Genomic DNA, 21,068 nt, shown 5'->3' with positions numbered 1-21,068 from the left:
AGGATTAATGTATACACTACACAGTCCAGCAGAAAAGACAGAGTCAGTTTCAAGCAATGTTACTTTATTCCAAGATCAGGAAATTACAAGTAATAATGGTTATGTAATAATCTTTAACAATATCACGTACAGTAAAACAGGTCACACCAGGGCTGATATAGTGATCTGAAACTTACTAATAATTCAATAGACACTGCAAAACTTTAAGAATCATGGCATATAAACCGGTTCAGACACTAGAATAGAGCAAACTGGCCAGCAATATTTTACAGCAAGTAACTACACTTAGGTAAACCAAGAGCACAGAAATGTGAGAACAGTAGCTGCACATAATCAGGTTATATAACAGAGCTGTTCTCTTACAGCCTCTCGATGTTAAACTGACAAGCGTTCAAACTCAGCGCTTAAACTGAACATTGAAAACCAGAACACACATCTGACCAAGCTCACATCCACCGGCAGCAACAGTCCCACGATTAACTGAGTGCCCCGAATGAAATTACAGTAAAGGAAACAGTAAACTGCTTTGTTAACGTTTGCTGCTAAATTACGCAACATGGCTCGTTCTTCCTTATGGCTGCCAGATTCCTGAAAATAAGGAGTCGACTCAAATTCCGAGTCCTATGAAGCATAGAAGTCGATTCCATACAGTAACCTCGAGTTCACAAACGCAGAACTTTACTGTGCTATTCACACGATGCCGGATTAAATGGAGATACACACTACAAAAAATAAACTTCAAGTAGCACAAAATTATTTACAAATCCCGTATGCAACCATACTTGGAGAGTCTACACTGACTGACAAACAGTACAACGGAGTCGACTCAGGTCTAAATGTTTCAACACTAGTAAAAGCCATTGGTTCAAAAAGAAAAAAAAATACAACAGGACTGGCGACGTGTACGGCATAGAATATATTTGTCAGAAGTGCAGTGTAACCGTCTCATTCCATGGGCTTAGATAAACATGACTGTGGAATCGGATCCAAAGTTAGAGTCGACTCAAGTCTTTAATGTCGGTTGAAGATTCGACACTTAGTATTCGGCTCAAAAGCCCTACTCTTCCCTGCTGGCTAGACACAAGTCTCCATTTTTGTTCAGCAGTGTATCTCAACTCCGCCATATTGAGAGAGTCAGATGTGTATACATTACCACTTTTCTCAACATGTCACAACTAGATTTAAACCTGACACCCAAACAACGTCTAAGCGAAGCCGAATACATACAAATGCACGTTATAACAGAACTGAACAAAGCACAGCAAAGACTTGGTGAGCCAAGTTAGCTTTAAACGCCTAACCGAAGCCAGATTAAAAAACGTGTATGCTTATATAGGGATTCGGTTCTTTAATCAAAGCAAGACGCACACGTGGGCTTTACAAAACAACAAAACCATCTTTATAATACCCAAGCACTAACATTTGAACGTTGGTTTAGCTTTGTGCACAAGTTTGCTAGGCAGCCACCTAACATCACAAGATAAAACCGCTCACGTTTCTACATGTACTTCCCAGGAAGACTCGAATGTATAATTTTTAACAAGGCTATGATGATCACAACTGACTGAATTTCAATATCCTTTGTTGCCTTACAAACCCAACTAGCCAATGTTAACAACACTGAACTGATCACTGAGACTTAACTAGCAACAGACCAGCTAACTAATGACTATTAGCTATTGGTAATTGACTAAGAAATAACATGGTTTGTCAGGCCTTTGTTTTATATAAACCAGAGATCATTTGGGTTAATCCAATATGGAACATACCACAGTGAGGCTGTAACTGAACTAAGGAGTGATCTTTTCTGAAAACAAAGGCATTTCAAAATACTTATAGTAACTGAAATCCTGTTGATTAATGTACATAAGCTGAGTACAACGCACTAATAACTTATTTGTGTGTTCAGTACGACAAAAAGAGAAGTTACCTTAGACCTATAACACAGTCATTTCAGTTCAGAAGGAACAAGAGGCGCCAGAACGACACTACTGCACCATTTAAGGTGGAACGGAAAATCCTAATAAAAAGTCAATCACAAAGAAGCCATATCCACCTTCAAATATACAGTTACACCACCGTAACACATCCGACTCGATCTATCATAAAAACATAGGGTATAAGGACTCATTTAGTTTTAAACAAATTCACGGAGAGAGCTCAAGCTCAGCGAATATCTAGCTGTTAGCAAAGCACAAAACCTGCCGCCATGTTTTAACAACGTTACTCAATAGATTCGACGACCGCTTCCAGAGGAATACAAATACAACAGGTTTCGACAGTCTTATTTCACAAAGAGCTCATACAATGCCACTATAACACCGTTGTTGTAATACATATTAGGTAAATTATAAAAACAACGGTACAATAGTGCAATAAGACACAATTAAATATGACTATTTATAATCACACAACCTAACCGTTTTGTACTTAATATCTCCCTATTCTCTTTATCACAGTAATTTTCTAGTCTAGCTATTTGTTCGATCGCTGATTTAGACATTTACAACTGTTACAATGATCACTGGTTATACTTAACATTAACTGTCTATGTACGATTAAAGCGCGGCCTAGAAAATAAAAATTAATTTAAATATTAATCTGTAACCTACTGCTTAATACATTTCACGACGGTCACAAAAACGCTAAACACCAAAGCTCTTAAAGTTTTAAAATAATATAGGTTAAAAATTATCGTTGGTTTGAAGCTCCAGGCTTTCTGGGGGCTTTCCAACGTCGCATACCGAAATCAGCGCCCTCTCGCCAGCCAGCTCTTTAACTCGACTCCCAGGCTTCTTGCATTTTCCCGGAAAATGTCAACAATTTAAGAAAAATGCAACAAAATGACTTCAGTAATGTTTACAAGCGTGTTGAAAAACATCACTGAGATAACTTAAAATAATATTTTGTTGGAAATTCATCGAAAAATACAAGCATAAACGTCGAAGATTCTGAAGTAGGCCTCTCGTGGAGCAGCTTCTTTTTCCAAGGTTCGTGGCTGATCCAGAGCGAGACGGAGCGGAGCGGGGCGGTTTTTTTCACTTTTGCTTAGAAGGGGCTAAAAAATATCACTCGGCAAACATCGGCAATGTTCGGAAAAGAGGCGTAACGAGCTCCCGTCTTTACTACGATTGGCCAGGCAACGCTTGGTGTTACATATTCATGAAGATACTGACGAATCAGGTTGCTATTTGGTGAATATTACGAGAAGAGAAGGTTCGGAACTTTGGTATACACGCCCATTGTATGGATTGACCAATGGGATGTCTCCAAGCTAATTTTCCCGCCTTTCTCGCGTTAAGCTCCTCACGGCGAGAAATCATTGGTCGTGCGGCTGTACTTATGAATAATTCGGCTACGCATGCCCCGCGACCAATGAACGTGAAGTAACGTCGTTTCGGAGCCAGCCCACGGAGTGTCTTGCCCCTGCTTTTGGGTGTACGCGAACCCGTAGCGACACATGCAGTCTATATAAAGTCGTGTGGGAGCAGTTTTCTCTCAGTTGCGCTTAGAGCGCACCGGAGTCTAGATCAGGAAGAGGGAAGGGTCTAGCCGGTAGTTTATGTAGTATATTAATAAACATAAATAAATAGGCACATTGGGGTACCGAAGCGCGCTGATCAGTGGGGAAGCCGCCGTCGGACGGGTTCCGGCCACCTTTTGGGTGCCAGGAGAGAGTCTTGGTGGCGTTTGAGTGCTGTTCCCTGTTTGAAAGCGGCGTGTCGAGGGAGGACGCGTCTCTTTGAATAGACACAGGATGCACGGACCGCCTTCCAGCGACAGCGCATGCCCACTGCGCCTCATCAAGAGAGTTCAGTTCGGCATCCTCAGCCCAGATGAGCTTGTAGGTCTCTTGCCTTTTGGGAGGGGTATTCTCTATTAATTCTTTAGACAGCAGTAACATAACTGTTTATTAGCGTTTGGTCAGTTAGAACACAAATATGGTGTTTTCGCTGCGACTGTCTTATAGTTAGCTTAGCTTCTTAGCCAGCCCATGATCCACGTTGTAGGAAAGTTTGCTCAGATATGAACAAATGCTCTTAAATAATTTGGGCTTTAGCTGCAAAAGTGAGAGAACCACGTAACATTGCCTTTACTTAAGGGTTTTGGGGTGGTTTAATTTTAGTGGATAGGTTAATAGTTATAAGATTTTTCTTAAGCCAGGCTAAAAGGGCAACAGTGACATGTTGCTTGCCAACTGAGCACATACTATGTCCAGTTAAATCCCAAAATTTGCTCAATTTCCCGTTTTCTTTTTCATTTTGTATGTTTAATCAGCTTCATATAGACTAGTATAACGGTAATTTGTCAGTTTCCCTCTGTTAAATGCATAAAGAATGTAGAAACTAACTAGTTTTATGTAATTCTTAAAACCTTTTAAGGGATCTATAAAGTGCTATCAGTTCAACAATGCATTATGAATATCCTTGTTCACATTTAAGCATATTTCTGATAGGCCCAAAGTCATCTGTTTTCCATCCATCGTTTCTGACAATAAAGACACATATGAAAAATATTATGCATGCTCTTTTTTATACAATTTATATATTATATATTTCAGTTTTAAATAAATTGATCAATTGAGTCTAATCATATTTTAGGTAGAATATAGCATTATTAAAGGAAATATTTTCAAGAACTTATTATTTTAAGGAATGTTTGAGGTTGTTACAGATATTAAACTGACTCTTTTGAAAATAAATTTATAACTTTTTAAAAAAGAGAAACAAATTCACCACAATGAAAAGTTGTTTGTACACAGCTGTTCCTGGTGAATCCTCAGGGGTTATGCACTAACATAATATTTATAGACAGCGAATGGCTATAAATTGTGCATCTCTTTGCAGAAACGGATGTCCGTTACGGAAGGGGGCATTAAGTACCCTGAAACCACAGAAGGTGGCCGCCCAAAACTGGGCGGTCTCATGGACCCCCGGCAGGGGGTCATTGAGCGGTCTGGCCGGTGTCAAACATGTGCAGGTGCATAATGTTTCTTTTAAAACACCATTCTCTTCATAGTTATTAACTTGTGTGTATTATACAAATCTGTACCTGGAGATTGTGAACTGATTTGTGGATGCATACATCCTACAGGAAACATGACAGAATGCCCTGGTCACTTTGGTCACATTGAGTTGGCTAAACCAGTCTTTCATGTTGGATTCATATCAAAGATCATGAAAGTGCTCCGCTGCGTCTGTTTTTTTTGCTCCAAGTTACTGGTTGATGCGGTATGTATTGTACTTGACCATTGTGTATGTTGTGTGATGAATCTACATATGTTTTAGAAAAATGAGTGACCATTTCTCGGTTTTGCTGTATGATGAAAACTTTGCCCTTTTATGCATTCTTTTACAGAATAACCCAAAGATCAAAGACATCCTGTCAAAGTCAAAAGGCCAGCCACGAAAGCGTCTGACCCATGTGTATGACCTGTGTAAAGGCAAAAACATCTGTGAGGGTGGAGAGGAAATGGACAACAAGTTTGGAGTTGAGCAGCAGGAGAATGATGAGGACATTACAAAGGAGAAGGTACTGTAAAATACAGAACATAACCTGAGGCCTCAATGATCCAACAAGAGAATTTCTGTCATTTTCCTAAAGAGTGAATTTTTATTTACTGATGTTATTTTATGGATTTTGACAGGGACATGGTGGCTGTGGGCGATACCAGCCACGTATTCGTCGCTCAGGCCTGGAGCTCTATGCTGAATGGAAGCATGTGAATGAAGACTCTCAGGAGAAAAAGATTCTCCTTAGCCCTGAGCGTGTCCATGAAATTTTCAAACGTATCTCTGATGAGGAGGATATAATCCTGGGCATGGACCCCAAATACGCACGGCCTGAATGGATGATCGTCACAGTGTTGCCTGTGCCCCCACTCGCTGTTCGACCTGCTGTCGTCATGCAGGGATCTGCTAGAAACCAGGTAACCTCTTTAATTTGTGAAGAGTTTAGAGCAGTCCAGGATGTAACCAACACAGGTGTGTGTATAAGAATATACCGACCGTTTGTGTTAAATTTTTCAGGATGATTTGACACACAAGTTGGCTGACATTGTGAAAATTAATAACCAACTGCGACGGAATGAACAGAGCGGAGCTGCTGCACATGTTATAGCGGAAGATGTCAAGCTTCTGCAGTTCCATGTGGCCACTATGGTGGACAACGAGCTGCCTGGCTTACCTAGAGTAAGACGTGTTTATATGTTGTCTAAAATGTTTATGTAAAACTGAATTTACACAGTAGGTCATGTATTGCAGTTTTTGAATAGCATTGATTTTAGGCTTAAAACACCTATAACCATGATTTCAGGCAATGCAAAAATCAGGCCGCCCACTCAAATCCATCAAGCAGAGGCTAAAGGGTAAAGAGGGACGAGTGAGAGGTAACCTCATGGGAAAGCGTGTCGACTTTTCAGCCAGAACAGTCATTACCCCTGACCCCAACCTGCAGATTGATCAGGTGGGCGTCCCTCGCTCCATCGCTGCCAACATGACCTTTCCAGAAATTGTTACACCATTTAACATCGACAGGTAACACAGGTTTTTTTGTTTTTGTGTTGGGTTTTATTTTTTTTCGAGGGGGGGTATTTTAATTCTATTTATTTAAAAATTGTCTTTTCAAAAAGTGGTTTATATATGTCACGTATTTGTGAATGGAGGACAGTAAGTGATTTCTATTATACACAGGGAGCGCTGTCACACGGTCTTGATGCCTGTTTATTGGCACTTAAACTTATTTCAACTGAGTAACAATGAAGAGCTTGTATCAATTACAATTTAAAAGTTGATGTTTGTGAGAGTGAACAATTAAAACAATGGCAACTTTCTATAATATAATTTACAACATATGATTTATTTGTACATTTCTCTTGCACTTTCGCCTAAACTAACACAATAGACTCCACGACTTCCTTCTTAATTTTTCCTCTCTTCTCCTCACCTCCTGTCCTCCATCTGGATTTTGCATGTCACCGGATTTACTTAACTGAAAACAACTTATGAGAAATTAATCTTAGACTACTGGAATTGGCGACGGTTCTTGTCAATTTCTAAATACTTGGTGCTTCAAAATTTGCAGGCTTCAGGAGCTTGTGAGAAGAGGTAACAGTCAGTACCCAGGAGCCAAGTACATCATCCGTGACAATGGAGACAGGATTGACCTTCGATTCCACCCCAAACCAAGTGACCTACATCTTCAGATTGGATATAAAGTAGGGTGTTGCCTGCCATTTGTTTCATAAGATGTCTTATTTCAAACATGTTTGTCATTTTGGTTAGAATGGTGCCTCTCTATCTTGTGCTTTAACAGGTGGAACGTCATATGTGTGATGGTGATATCGTCATTTTCAACAGACAGCCCACCTTGCACAAAATGTCTATGATGGGTCACAGGGTTCGAATTCTGCCCTGGTCAACGTTTCGACTCAACCTCAGGTGAGCTTTGTGATTGTGATATAGCTGAAATGTGTTTTATCACTACATGAAGTGTAGAGTTGAGTGTCTTGACAAATATCCATAAGCATTTTACCTCCTGTTCTCTAGTGTAACAACTCCATACAATGCTGACTTTGATGGGGATGAGATGAACCTGCACTTACCACAGTCGCTGGAGACTCGTGCTGAGATCCAGGAACTGGCTATGGTACCTCGTATGATTGTCACACCCCAGTCCAACAGACCCGTCATGGGTATTGTGCAGGACACACTCACTGCTGTTCGCAAGTTCACAAAGAGAGATGTCTTCTTAGAAAGGGTAATTCTCGCAGCAATTCAGTTTATTTACAGAATGTAATGTCATATGCCCTCAGTGCAGTGTAACTGGACTCTGAGTATGTAGTTAATTAATATAGTTCTGATGTAGTCATCAGATGGGGCCCTTTTAACTTTGTCCATTATGTGCTTTGACCAGGGTGAAGTGATGAATCTTCTGATGTTCCTCTCTACTTGGGATGGTAAAGTGCCACAACCAGCCATCTTGAAGCCAAGACCACTTTGGACTGGCAAGCAGATCTTCAGCTTGATCATCCCAGGCCATATCAACGTCATTCGCACACACAGTACACATCCAGATGATGAGGACAGTGGCCCCTATAAGCATATTTCACCTGGAGACACAAAGGTAGAGTTCAGTCAGTTTTTGGAAATGCCACTGGCACACATTCAAGTCACTCCAGTGAGATTAATAACACACTTGATCTCTTATGAACATGTCTTTTGAAATGCCACTAGTGGGCGATATTCTTACAAAGCCCCTTGTTGCTGTTTCAGGTAATTGTGGAGAATGGGGAGTTGATCATGGGGATCCTCTGTAAGAAGTCCCTAGGTACCTCTGCTGGTTCCCTTGTCCACATTTCATACCTGGAAATGGGGCATGATATTACTCGCCTTTTCTACTCAAACATTCAAACTGTAGTGAACAACTGGTTGCTGATTGAGGGTAAGAGAATAGATGAATAATATTTGTGCCTCCCTTTTATTTATTTATTAAATCAATAAGTTTATTCCTTTTTAATTTAATTCTTATGTTATTCTCTCACAGGTCACTCCATTGGTATTGGAGACTCCATTGCTGATGCTAAGACATATCTTGACATTCAGAACACTATCAAGAAGGCCAAGCAAGATGTGATTGAGGTAGCTTTCTAGAGTCTTTATGCTTTTCCTAGAAGTTTACTAAAAATCTTGCTCCCACTCTTAAATTTTTTGCACTTACCTTCCTACTGTCATCCATTTTTTCCTCAGGTCATTGAGAAGGCACATAACAATGAACTGGAGCCTACTCCAGGTAACACCCTGAGGCAGACCTTTGAGAACCAGGTCAACCGTATTCTGAACGATGCTCGAGACAAAACTGGATCTTCTGCCCAGAAATCACTGTCTGAGTACAACAACTTCAAGTCCATGGTGGTGGCTGGATCTAAAGGATCCAAAATTAACATTTCTCAGGTGAGTTTTCATATCAGAAGTAATTGGCCAAAAAGGGTCTTTTACATGTGTGAAGTTTAATGTTTGGATGAAGCCTCATTTATTTCCTCCTTTCAACACGTAGGTTATTGCTGTGGTGGGGCAGCAGAACGTTGAGGGTAAGCGAATTCCGTTCGGTTTTAAGCATCGCACTCTTCCTCACTTCATCAAAGATGACTATGGTCCAGAAAGTAGAGGGTTTGTGGAGAACTCCTACCTGGCTGGGCTCACACCCACAGAGTTTTTCTTCCACGCTATGGGAGGAAGAGAAGGTCTGATCGACACAGCTGTGAAAACTGCAGAGACAGGTATAGTTGTTCCTTATCTCAGCTTACAACAGACGATGTGGCCTTTTAAATTCTGTGTAAAGCTCTTTTGCACTTACGACTACTAAATTTTCATGTCTTGCTTTTTTTTCAGGTTACATTCAGCGTCGTCTGATCAAATCTATGGAATCTATCATGGTGAAGTATGATGCTACTGTGAGGAACTCTATTAACCAGGTGGTGCAACTGAGATACGGAGAAGATGGTCTGGCAGGGGAGGCTGTGGAGTTCCAGAACATGGCCACACTAAAGCCCTCCAACAAAGCTTTTGAGAAAAAGTGAGTTTGCAGGTCTAGGTTTGCAGGTGGTCTCATGCTTGTTGGCTGTCAGTATGTACTAAAGCCTGTGGTCATCTATGATATCATGAACTGAACCTTCAACCTCTTAATTTGAAAGGTTCAAGTTTGACTACACCAATGAGAGAGCTCTCAGACGCACCCTACAGGAAGACGTGCTGAAGGATGTAATGACCAACGCACATGTACAGAGTGCTCTAGAGAAGGAATTTGAGAAGATGAAGGAAGACCGAGAGATCTTAAGAGCCATTTTCCCAACTGGGGATAGCAAGGTCTGTAAAATTTATAGCAACGTACTAATTATAGTTTCATAATCATTGTAATGCTTCTCTCCCCTACAATAGTGGGAATAGTCCCTGTTCCTACTCCAGGCTCAGCACTGCAGAAAGTGCACTATCCAACTTTTGGATGTGGGTAGGAAACCAGCCCCATCCCTCTCCCTTGATTTCAGGACAGTGCTGTAGAAATGAATTACAGTCTGCAAATTTAGGGAGAGCTGAAACAAAAATAATGACCATAACGAGTGTTGCCTTAAGTTCACATGCAAATTGGTTATTGTAGTTAAATATAAATGTACATGACTTGTGTAGTTTTTTTGTTGTTTACTCCCTCTTTCCTGTATTTTCCACCCTTCTGCAGGTGGTTCTGCCATGCAATCTGGCCAGAATGATCTGGAATGCACAAAAGATTTTCCGCATCAATCCACGAACTCCTACCGATCTCAATCCTTTAAGAGTGGTAGAGGGTACGTAACTGAAATTTCTCTCAGTAGCAAATAAAACGAGCTGATTTGTGTTTATTTTGACACTGGTTTGTAAGTATTTCCCTGAAATGCATTCAGATTTTTCTGAAGAGTAATACTTCAGGTACTTAATACGACCCAGGCCCCTTAGTTAAATGCAGTCACGTGGCGTGTGGGTGCTATATAAATGATGCTGTGGATTTACAGCGGGTCACAGATCTCCCCCAGTAACACGTTGACAGAATGCTTTATTCAGTGTTCACAAGTTTTCAAAATATTTAGTTTAAATTCAGTGCTATGAAAACTATAGAACATGAATCCTCATGTATCTTCTTTACCCATTAAATCAGTAATAAGAATATTGGTGTATGCTTACTGTAGGTGCATGGCAGTAGCCTTGTCTTGGTTGTTTGTTGGTCTAATACGTACTAATCTGTCCACATCCCTGCTCTATTCTCTTCTGTCATGCAGGTGTCCATGAGCTGAGTAGAAAGCTGATAATTGTGAATGGTGATGACCCTTTAAGCAAGCAGGCTCAGCAAAATGCCACATTGCTATTCAACATACATCTGCGCTCTACCCTTTGCTCCAGACGAATGACAGAGGAATTTCGCCTTAGCACAGAGGCCTTTGAGTGGCTTCTAGGGGAGATTGAAACAAAGTTCAATCAGTCTATAGTAAGTACTGAATAGTATATAAGTGCCAGGTGACTAAGTCATGTATTACACAGACTCCAGCTGGTGTATCATATATAGTGTCATTGGCGGTGTACTTTAAGATGTTTAGGAAATATATTGACATCCCTAACCAACTGCTAATCTTAACAATCCTATTTAGGTTCACCCAGGTGAAATGGTTGGTGCTCTGGCTGCGCAGTCTCTGGGAGAGCCTGCCACCCAGATGACCCTGAACACCTTCCATTATGCTGGTGTGTCTGCCAAGAACGTCACTTTAGGTGTGCCTCGACTCAAAGAGCTGATCAACATCTCGAAACGTCCCAAGACGCCTTCCCTCACTGTGTTCCTATTGGGTCAGGCAGCTCGTGATGCAGAGCGAGCCAAAGACATCCTGTGTCGTCTAGAGCACACCACGTTGCGCAAAGTCACTGCCAACACGGCCATCTACTATGACCCCAACCCACAGAGCACAGTAGTGGCTGAGGATCAGGAGTGGGTGAACGTTTACTATGAGATGCCTGACTTTGACGTGACCCGCATATCACCGTGGCTGCTGCGTATTGAGCTTGACCGCAAACATATGACTGACCGCAAGCTAACCATGGAACAGATTGCTGAAAAGATCAATGCAGGTGAGGTTAAATGAGACACGTGGGTTTGGCAATGTACCATGTAAGCTCAGAATTTAATCCCCTCACCCCAAAATAAAATTGCAGTAGATTTTATGCTCTATGAAGTATCACTTAAATATCTGCTTCCATCTATCAGGATTTGGTGATGATCTGAACTGTATCTTCAATGATGATAATGCTGAGAAACTTGTGCTGCGAATCAGAATCATGAACAGTGATGAGAATAAGTTCCAGGAGGTGAGTTTTTGATCATGACATTCAATGATCAAAGACATTACCTTTTTAGCACTACATAGCAAGTTGCATCTCCTGACTTTCCATATTTTGTTCCTTCGTCCAGGATGAGGAAGTGGTAGATAAGATGGACGATGACGTGTTTTTGCGATGCATTGAGTCCAACATGCTGACTGACATGACCCTTCAAGGCATTGAACAGATCAGCAAGGTAAGATGGCTTTAGCTATAAGAAGTGAACTACACAATATAAATAGTAAATCAGGCTGCTGCATTTTTTCAGTTGGTTGTGAATTCTTGAACAGTCTGATTCTTAAGTTGTTCATTTGTTTTGAACTTACACTTATTCCTTTCCTATAGGTATACATGCATCTTCCTCAGACAGACAACAAGAAAAAGATCATAATCACAGAGGATGGTGAGTTTAAGGCTCTGCAGGAATGGATTTTGGAGACAGATGGTGTCAGTCTCATGAGAGTCCTCAGTGAGAAAGATGTAGACCCTGTGAGAACCACCTCCAACGACATTGTGGAGATCTTTACTGTAAGTTTGTTTGCCTTAATCTTTAGCAGAAAAGATGGTTAGAATTATAGGATGTTGGTAGCAAGTTAAATGCATGGCAGCTCCTTTTGATTTGAATACATTTATTGTCTTATCTATAGGTGCTTGGTATTGAAGCAGTGCGCAAGGCACTAGAGAGAGAATTGTACCATGTCATCTCTTTTGATGGTTCATATGTCAACTACCGTCACCTTGCCCTGCTTTGTGACACAATGACCTGCAGAGGTCATCTGATGGCCATCACGCGTCACGGCATCAACAGACAAGACACAGGACCACTCATGAAGTGCTCGTTTGAAGAGACGGTGAGAAACAGTTGAACATAGTTAACGCTCTTACAGTCGCATAAATATACCTTAGATTTCCATGGGGTACTTGATGTGGGAAGGGAGGTTTTGTTTAACTGTTTGAACATGTTCCGCGTGTAGGTGGATGTATTGATGGAAGCATCATCTCATGGAGAATGTGATCCTATGAAGGGAGTATCTGAAAACATTATGCTGGGACAGTTGGCACCTGCTGGCACTGGTTGCTTTGACCTGCTGCTGGATGCTGAGAAGTGCAAATATGGTATGGAGATCCCCACCAACATTCCTGGGATCAGTGTAGCTGGACGTAAGTCTCACGTTAAAGTATATTCCTATATCTAAATTGGTTTCTTTGTTTTAAAAACAGTTGGCCGTCTAGCTTGCCCCCAAGACTTTCAATGTTTTCTTTCCCCTTCACAGCAACAGGAATGTTCTTTGGGTCTGCTCCCAGTCCCATGAGTAGCATGTCTCCTGCCATGACTCCCTGGAACACAGGTGCTACCCCAGCTTATGGTGCCTGGTCACCTAGTGTGGGTGAGTGCAGTGTAATTTTGATCAATATTATTGATTGCCTAAATTATTAGTTTGTTTAAACTGTAAGGAATATGGCCCATAAATTTACAGTTGCAGTCCCTATACTCCATTCTGTTCACTGTTTAATCATTTTGCTCTTTTACACATTCAGGAAGTGGAATGACTCCTGGGGCAGCAGGTTTCTCACCCAGTGCTGCATCTGATGCAAGTGGCTTCTCACCAGGCTATTCCCCTGCCTGGTCTCCTACACCTGGCTCTCCTGGTTCTCCTGGACCAGCCAGCCCTTACATTCCCTCTCCAGGTAAGCTTATTTCTATTTCCCATTTTTAAGCTAATTTCATTCTTCCAAAAACCTTTTTACACTGAATTGACCTGGTACGGTTTGTTCTTTTAAATATTTTGCATCTACTTTTCTGCTCCTGTAGGTGGTGCCATGTCTCCAAATTATTCTCCTACGTCTCCAGCCTATGAGCCACGCTCCCCTGGAGGATACACACCGCAGAGCCCAGGCTATTCACCAACGTCACCATCTTATTCTCCAACTTCTCCGTCATACTCGCCAACCAGCCCCAACTACAGCCCAACATCTCCATCATATTCTCCCACCTCTCCATCCTACTCCCCAACGTCTCCGTCTTATTCTCCAACATCTCCAAGTTATTCTCCAACATCTCCAAGTTATTCTCCAACTTCACCTTCCTATTCTCCAACTTCACCATCTTATTCCCCTACCTCACCTAGCTACAGCCCCACGTCACCTAGCTACAGCCCTACATCCCCATCCTATTCCCCTACCTCGCCGTCTTATTCCCCTACCTCGCCGTCTTATTCCCCTACATCGCCATCTTATTCCCCTACATCGCCGTCTTACTCACCGACATCGCCCTCTTATTCTCCGACATCCCCAAGTTACAGCCCAACGTCACCCAACTACACCCCAACCTCCCCCAGTTACTCCCCAACCTCTCCATCTTACAGCCCAACTTCACCATCCTACTCGCCTACTTCCCCTAATTACACCCCTACCAGCCCAAACTATTCTCCAACATCTCCCTCATACTCTCCAACTTCTCCGTCCTACTCACCATCCAGTCCACGCTATACCCCGCAGTCACCCACTTACACCCCAAGCTCACCCTCTTACAGTCCAAGCTCACCATCGTACTCCCCAACCTCTCCGAAATACACACCCACCTCTCCGTCCTACAGCCCCAGTTCTCCAGAGTACACACCCACGTCTCCCAAATACTCTCCCACTTCACCCAAGTATTCTCCCACTTCACCCAAATATAGCCCAACCTCTCCAACATACTCGCCTACCACCCCCAAGTACAGTCCAACTTCTCCTACTTATTCTCCAACATCTCCTACCTACACGCCAACCAGCCCCAAATATTCCCCCACTTCTCCAACCTACTCCCCGACTTCACCTAAATATTCCCCTACATCCCCCACATACTCGCCCACTAGCCCTAAAGGCTCAACGTACAGTCCCACATCTCCTGGCTACAGCCCCACCTCTCCAACCTACAGTCCAGCTATTAGCCCCGATGACAGTGATGAGGAAAACAACTAATGCTGACTGGAGGAGAGGAGCTATCTCATGTACTCGTGCTTTTCTGACTGACCCTTTTACCCTGTGGGAAAAGACAGAAGGTTTGCCACTCGGCATGGGTCATTGTCAGTTTTGTGATTCAGAGAAAGAAACGAAGGAAATTGGGGTCCCATATGTGAAATTTGTTTTGAAACTTTTTTTTTTTTCTTTTGGGGACCTGTTGGACAATTATAAAGCATTTGCAAACAGGTCTTTATTTTTATTTTTTTTTTAAACTATGTTATGTCATAGATCTTAACTTTAGAAATTGCTGCCTTTCATTAGACATCACTTTTTTTTTTAGTGTAGTTATTCTGCAGTAACTCACCCCACAGTTGGTGGAGGGGGTGGAAAAAAAAAGTGAGGACATGTGTGGTTATAAACACACACCTCTTCAATCCATCCATCTGTAGGTTTGAAATTCAGTGTTGGATATAAATGAAATCAGCTGAAAGTATTGCCAAAAGCCTTTTAGAAGACAGCTCAGTGGGTTGTGCAGCTGGAATTCTGAAATCACTATAGTTGACTAAAGTGAGGTGCATAAATTTACTGAAACGTATCTAACGTTTAATTTGTGTTCGCACTGTAAATATGCGCTTAGTTTATCCATATAAATGGGGAGGGGGTGCATAACTGAAACTCTAATGTTCCTTTTGAGCAAGAATTGGGTTTATACAAGGTTCAGTTTAAGGAATGCTGTGATTTAAAGTTCTTAAATGTAATTTTACACATGGGAAAGCCATTATGCAGGTTTATGTTTAAGACACCTGGCAAACACATACTGTCTATCACCAAAGAAGGGTCATAGAGAGTGGCCACTTCTTAAAGGAGATGTAAAAGGTGTTCTCTTGTAGCATTTGACGCCCCAGTTTCTTGTTCATTTTTTTTTTCCCTTCCCAAAGTTTCTCTCCCTTAAACGTAAGCCTTATGTTTCACCAGCATCAATATACAAATTAGAATAACCACAAAAGCCTAAGTGATGGCCAGTGGTCACATGCCTCTGACCCCAGAGGAAATAGAGCATACTAGTAGTGTTAATTTTAGAGAGGAATAGGAGGATGGGTCTATTCATTGATACAGATTGCACAAAATGCACCAGGTAATGTTTTGCATTTCCTTTTAGATTGAAAGGATAACTAAGGCCTACTCAGTCCTGATCAATACCTTCATTTTCTAAATAGCATATGTACAAATACTTGTCCTCTTTTTAACGCTCTTATTTAAGCAAAAGTTATATTGCCTTTTGTAAATTACTGAGGGGATGTTAACTTCTCTCCTCTTGTTGGCTTTATATTGCTGTAGCTTGATGTTAGAGTGTACTTTTGGATTAAGAGGTGGAGAAGGGGTTGTTTAATGTGGATTCTTGTAGATTGTGTGCCGCCATTTTTTTTAATATATATTTAATGTTTTGTTTGTTTTTTTAAATAAAGTTAGATTTGATTTCAACATGGTGGTTAAATGCAGATCTGCAGTTGTACGCTTCAACAGCAGAGGGCAGTAAAAGCCACTTTAACATCCTACTGGCTTTAGATATGAAAAGTATATTGTTAAAATACCACAACATTTAAATAACCCTTAAGGCCAGAGCTGTAAATCTGAGTGAACATTCCCTACTTAAAGGGAACCCTCTTTAGAGCTCAATGGTAACAACATGCAAACTGATTAAATGAATCATGCTGGCAGAACTGATTGTTTCCATTCAGGTCCAGTATTTCCCTTTCTTTCCATTCTCTCCTCGTCCACCCCCCACCCCCTCTACTTGTCTGTTCCTGTGATTTGGGGTTTGAATGTGGGAGGGCTTTATAATACTGTATGATTATAAAGAAACTGTTTCCAGGAATTTTTTTTTTTTTTTTTTTGAAAAGCAGGATTAACTCCTGATACAAATAGGCAGTTTTGCTCTTTAGACTTGTGGGTTGGCAGTGTTTTGTCATGAACCGCAGATGTTCCTTATTTACTGGGCGCTGACTAACTGGTGCAGAATGAGAGCCTTGTCTCACAAAGTGATGCCCAGCTTTGGGCTTGAATTGTACAAAATGTTAGATTTAAGGCCTTAGAGGTGAGCAGGTTTGTCAGTCTCTGACACCCTAGATTGCCTTCAGTCTCAGCAAGGTTCTTTTGAGTTTTATTTACCTGGGCTCCCAGTAGAGTGCGCGAATGTTTGGGTGTGCGCGTGTAAATTGCAAGATTTTCTTGTTTGAGTAAATACTGGGTCAAGTTTCGGGTGGGGGGGGGGTGAAGATTTAAATTAAATTGCCACTGTATAGATGACTTAATTCTCTGTATGTTTTTGTTTGTTTCTGACTTGATAAAACAATAAAAAGTTTGTCTACACTTTATTTGCATTTTATTCTACATGCTGAAGCAAAACACTAGTCTGGTAATGTCCTAAACAACATTTGACAGGACTGATGAGTTAATAGGGCAGTGGGTTAGGCTTTAAGTATGAGCACTGGATGCAGTTCCACAGTGCCTAGTGTTTCTTAACATACATCTCATCTGAATCCCCAGTAGACTTACCAAGGCCTTCAAGAGGTATTTGTAGTGTTGAGTTAAATGCAAATCTCTGTAGAGCAGTGGTTTGCAAGAAACTCAGAATGACACATCTGCCTTCACCAGAGGGAACTGAAATTATGATGGCAGTCTACTGACTCATTGATTAGTTTCAGGACCTCTTTCAGCAGTGTTCATTAAAGACATAAGGATGCATTTGTTGTAGTGCCATATTTAAAGAACAACACATTTGCATGGATAAAGGTTGTGCTTGGCTCAACACAGCTTTTAAAATGGATTGTGAAATGACTCAAACTTGGCTGCCAGTCCAAGTCTTCCTCTTAGTCTAGCATGTGTTCTTATTTATTTATATATATTTAAAATCCCTTTTACTCTTCTATATCCCTAGTGTTACAATGCACCACTTATCTTTTAAGAGGAACAAAAATTGCCAGGAACTTCAGGTCAGGTCAGACATGCTCTCTCTGTAGTCTCAGCCTCTCTTGTCCACCATGTCCAAGGTGTAGTCTAATGGGAGAAAAACTAAAATATTAAATCAACAATATTAAAAGTGTTAACCATTTGTGTCAAAATTGTTCCTTGCATCCAGTTTTATGTAAAATTAATTAAAAATGTCTGAAAGATTAATCTGAAGATGCTTTTTGTGCTTGTTTGCAAGTCTTACATTTCACATTTAAAAGAATAACTTGTTTATTCCTATATTAAAAGGCAGTGTTTATAATTCTGGGGAATTGCTGTTTCTCTGGTCGGATGCATCAAGTCTTTTTAAGGTGCAACAGTGTTTTGGAATAAGAAGCGACTGTAGCTTGTAGGTGGCTGATGATTAACTTGTCTGTAAGTTTTTATTCACTGTTAGAATTACCACAAATATTTGAATACATTTTCCAATACTATCTTATGTTACAAATGTTGTTGTGGTTTGCAGAGTAGATGTTGCTGCATCTAAAGAGAAACAAACTACAGCATGTATACCCTTAATTTCTGATCAAATGTGATGGCCTGGTGTAGAAGAAGCTGTCCAGTAATGTTTGTACAGATTTATATATGTATTTGTATGTTAATGTATGCATAAAATTCTATAAGCTCATAAAATAAATCCTTATCACACCACTGGTCCAGTAAGTAAAACTAATAATAATCACTTTACAGTCATCTGGGTTAGATCTATAGTGAACCAAAGAATTATAGGTATGGGCTGGTCTGGAACTCTTATGAGCGCTATCAATTGTTGTCTCAGTTCAGCAGCTGAATAAAGGTCCTCATTTTTAAAGGTGTGGTGGTTATGTCAGTCAGCGTGTTCTGACATGAGATCCTCCATATGAGAGGACAGAGTACATGTCAGACTAGGTGTGCCTGTCTGAAGTTAAGCTCATCCATTATAGGGATTTTCTCAAGGTTTGAATAGTTCTTTATCAGCTTACTGGATATAAAGGTCTTTTGCATCGTTCTTTGTCTTTTAGATAGTAAAAACAATATTAAGATGGTCTATAAATGATCACTAGAAAAACAACATTCTACTGAGTGCTTTTATTCAGCTCAATTCATGCAAGTATTTAAGTACCTCAAAAAATATGACCTACTCACTGTTTCTTCTGGAATTTTGTAAGTTAAAAAAAAGTATTTGGAACTTCTTTGTTGCAGAATCAGCCTCTAGATGGTTAACTATGGAGAGAGATTAGTCTCAAAATACTTTACAAATGCGTAAATGTTAATACATAAATTGAACACAAGTCACAAATATGTTTCACTTTTCACAAATGAACACATCCCAATCTGTGTCTCACAGTTTGCAATTTGTACAAATACAGTTACATTCGTAAATACATGTTTTTGGTTTTCATACATATATCACAATTTTATGCGAAAATAAATACATTTGTTTACATTTACATTTAACAAAATTTTACAAAACAATAATTTGTAAAGTCGAAGTTTCGAATTTAAAATTTATTTGTAAATTGTTGAATCTGCGTTTGAGAATCCTCTCGCGGGTTTTTGGATTTTGAGACTTTTCTTCCGCATTCCATTCAAATTCAAATGCAGACTGATCCACAAATGTGGCCAGCAGGCGAACAAGCCACCGCTAGGTGGCACTGTTTTTTTAGGACGTGAGGGCCAACGTAAATGAAGACGAATTTGCACAATATTTAATGTGGTAGTTCGAACAAAAAGCCCCCAAGCTGCTGAATTCAGCTTCATATCACAGACAGTTAGGAGGGGGACCACTGTGGGACACTTTTGAAGGCGCCTTAAATTTAACGACGTTAAAATCCAGCGGAACTTCCCTAATTTCGCTGCAGACTAGGGTTGTCAAATAAAATACGTTAAACTCATCCCGTATTTGTTACTAAAACCGTGTTGCTTATTGGACTGATATGTTTCGTAAGTTTGAGATTGAATTGTTAAAACGGGTGTTTTTGATCTGTTTCAGACAGATGTTCTCCCTCAGCCGGAGGGAGGGACACATACCCAACGGCTCCACAACAGCATATGCGCTTCTCATTGGTCATCACTTTTATTTTAGCCAATCAGCAGCCAGAGTGAGCTGTCTATCATTTACTGCGGCAGCCAATGGAGTCATAGTCCCGCCTACAGGGGGTTGTGAGCTGAGGCCCTAAGAGCAACAGGTCAGTCCTGAGACACTGGGGGAAAACAATAGTGCCACCTAGCGGTGCCTTGTTCGCCTCCTGGCCACATTTATGGATCAGGCTGCATTTGTATTTGGATCGTCATTGGAGAGGAAATGAACAAATACACGTCACGGAAAACATGTGAGTGACTTGATTTTACAAATAACTTTTAATTTCGAAACTTCGACTTTACAAATATTTGCAATGTAAATTTAAACAAATATATTTATTTTTGCATAAAATTGGGATATATCTATGAAAACCAAAAACATGTATTTATGAATGTAACTCTATTTTTAGATTAACATTTGTGCATTTGTAAAGTGTTTTGAGACTAATCTCTCTCCATAGTTAAACATTTTGGAGAATTTGATTGTATTCAGCCAGAGTATCATTAATGAGGCAAGGTACATTGGAGTTCTGGATCACAGTCACAATGCAAACGCATCCTATAGGTATGGGATGGAGCACCATCACTCCAGAGATCACACTTCTACTTCTGAAAGCTTTATACCAACCACCATGCTCTTTCCTTCATTCGTCTCAGTTTTAGATGTGGGTGGTTTTTAAACCTTGGGGCAGGGCTGTGACTCACTCTACCAGGAAGTGTGTTTTTAGGCCTGCCCTCCCCAGAAAAATCTCTTCCTCTCTCTTCATACTCTGCAAAGTCCTCTCAAGTCTTTTCCAGCCAAAAATACTGCAAGGTAAGGTCCCTTTTATCATTAAATCCTTATTTTCTCATCAGTTAAAACCTACTTTGGAACATGTGACAAATCTCTTTTGTGTTTGCCTGTATTTCTGTCTTTTTCTTGAGGAAAAATCTGTATGCATGCAGAGACAGAAGACACGAAGGTCATGTGTTAGGTGTGTCTGTGAATAGATACTGTCTCCTCAAAGGTTTAGTGCTCTTTTTTGTAACAGTGAGAAATATTAAATGAGGGTCTGGAATGCGATTACAGTCTCATGCTACTCCACCCTGCCCCTGGCAGCTTGTTGTTTTATTGCCTGCTATCATCTTTCTGATTAGTGGATGTGTATGGCTCATGCCGCA

At 40.7% G+C, this 21,068-nt stretch overlaps 1 protein-coding gene and 1 long non-coding RNA gene across 2 annotated transcripts; both read left to right on the top strand.

The window, feature by feature from the left end:
• Nucleotides 1-3,550: 3,550 nt before the first annotated feature.
• Nucleotides 3,551-17,737, top strand: LOC136685336 (DNA-directed RNA polymerase II subunit RPB1). The gene is made up of 28 exons (XM_066659356.1): nucleotides 3,551-3,844; nucleotides 4,848-4,980; nucleotides 5,095-5,231; nucleotides 5,359-5,532; nucleotides 5,648-5,929; nucleotides 6,030-6,191; nucleotides 6,316-6,536; nucleotides 7,084-7,216; nucleotides 7,315-7,439; nucleotides 7,548-7,758; nucleotides 7,915-8,124; nucleotides 8,274-8,442; nucleotides 8,545-8,639; nucleotides 8,748-8,951; nucleotides 9,055-9,277; nucleotides 9,390-9,573; nucleotides 9,692-9,863; nucleotides 10,231-10,336; nucleotides 10,805-11,010; nucleotides 11,171-11,642; nucleotides 11,779-11,879; nucleotides 11,983-12,087; nucleotides 12,237-12,419; nucleotides 12,539-12,742; nucleotides 12,866-13,052; nucleotides 13,166-13,279; nucleotides 13,431-13,580; nucleotides 13,705-17,737. Exons 1-28 carry the CDS (start codon nucleotides 3,758-3,760, stop codon nucleotides 14,853-14,855), a joined length of 5,901 nt encoding a protein of 1,966 aa, XP_066515453.1. The 5' UTR covers nucleotides 3,551-3,757; the 3' UTR covers nucleotides 14,856-17,737.
• Nucleotides 17,738-20,034: 2,297 nt separating this feature from the next.
• Nucleotides 20,035-20,834, top strand: LOC136685335 (uncharacterized). The gene is made up of 3 exons (XR_010800097.1): nucleotides 20,035-20,158; nucleotides 20,369-20,472; nucleotides 20,565-20,834. It is a non-coding gene; the product is annotated as an uncharacterized lncRNA (long non-coding RNA).
• Nucleotides 20,835-21,068: the final 234 nt, after the last annotated feature.

This window comes from Hoplias malabaricus, unplaced genomic scaffold (genome assembly GCF_029633855.1).
Source record: "Hoplias malabaricus isolate fHopMal1 unplaced genomic scaffold, fHopMal1.hap1 scaffold_415, whole genome shotgun sequence".
NCBI classification, from domain to species: domain Eukaryota; kingdom Metazoa; phylum Chordata; class Actinopteri; order Characiformes; family Erythrinidae; genus Hoplias; species Hoplias malabaricus.
The sequence above is the reverse complement of the archived record's forward strand: the minus strand, read 5'-3'. Positions and strand labels throughout refer to the sequence as shown.

Excerpts from the sequence above, each read along its gene's own strand:
- LOC136685336 (XM_066659356.1), top strand. The coding sequence starts at position 3,758 with ATGCACGGACCGCCTTCCAGCGACAGCGCATGCCCACTGCGCCTCATC. Across the intron at positions 6,192-6,315 it reads AGCTGCCTGGCTTACCTAGA|GCAATGCAAAAATCAGGCCG; the intron begins GTAAGACGTGTT and ends CCATGATTTCAG. Across the intron at positions 6,537-7,083 it reads ACACCATTTAACATCGACAG|GCTTCAGGAGCTTGTGAGAA; the intron begins GTAACACAGGTT and ends CAAAATTTGCAG.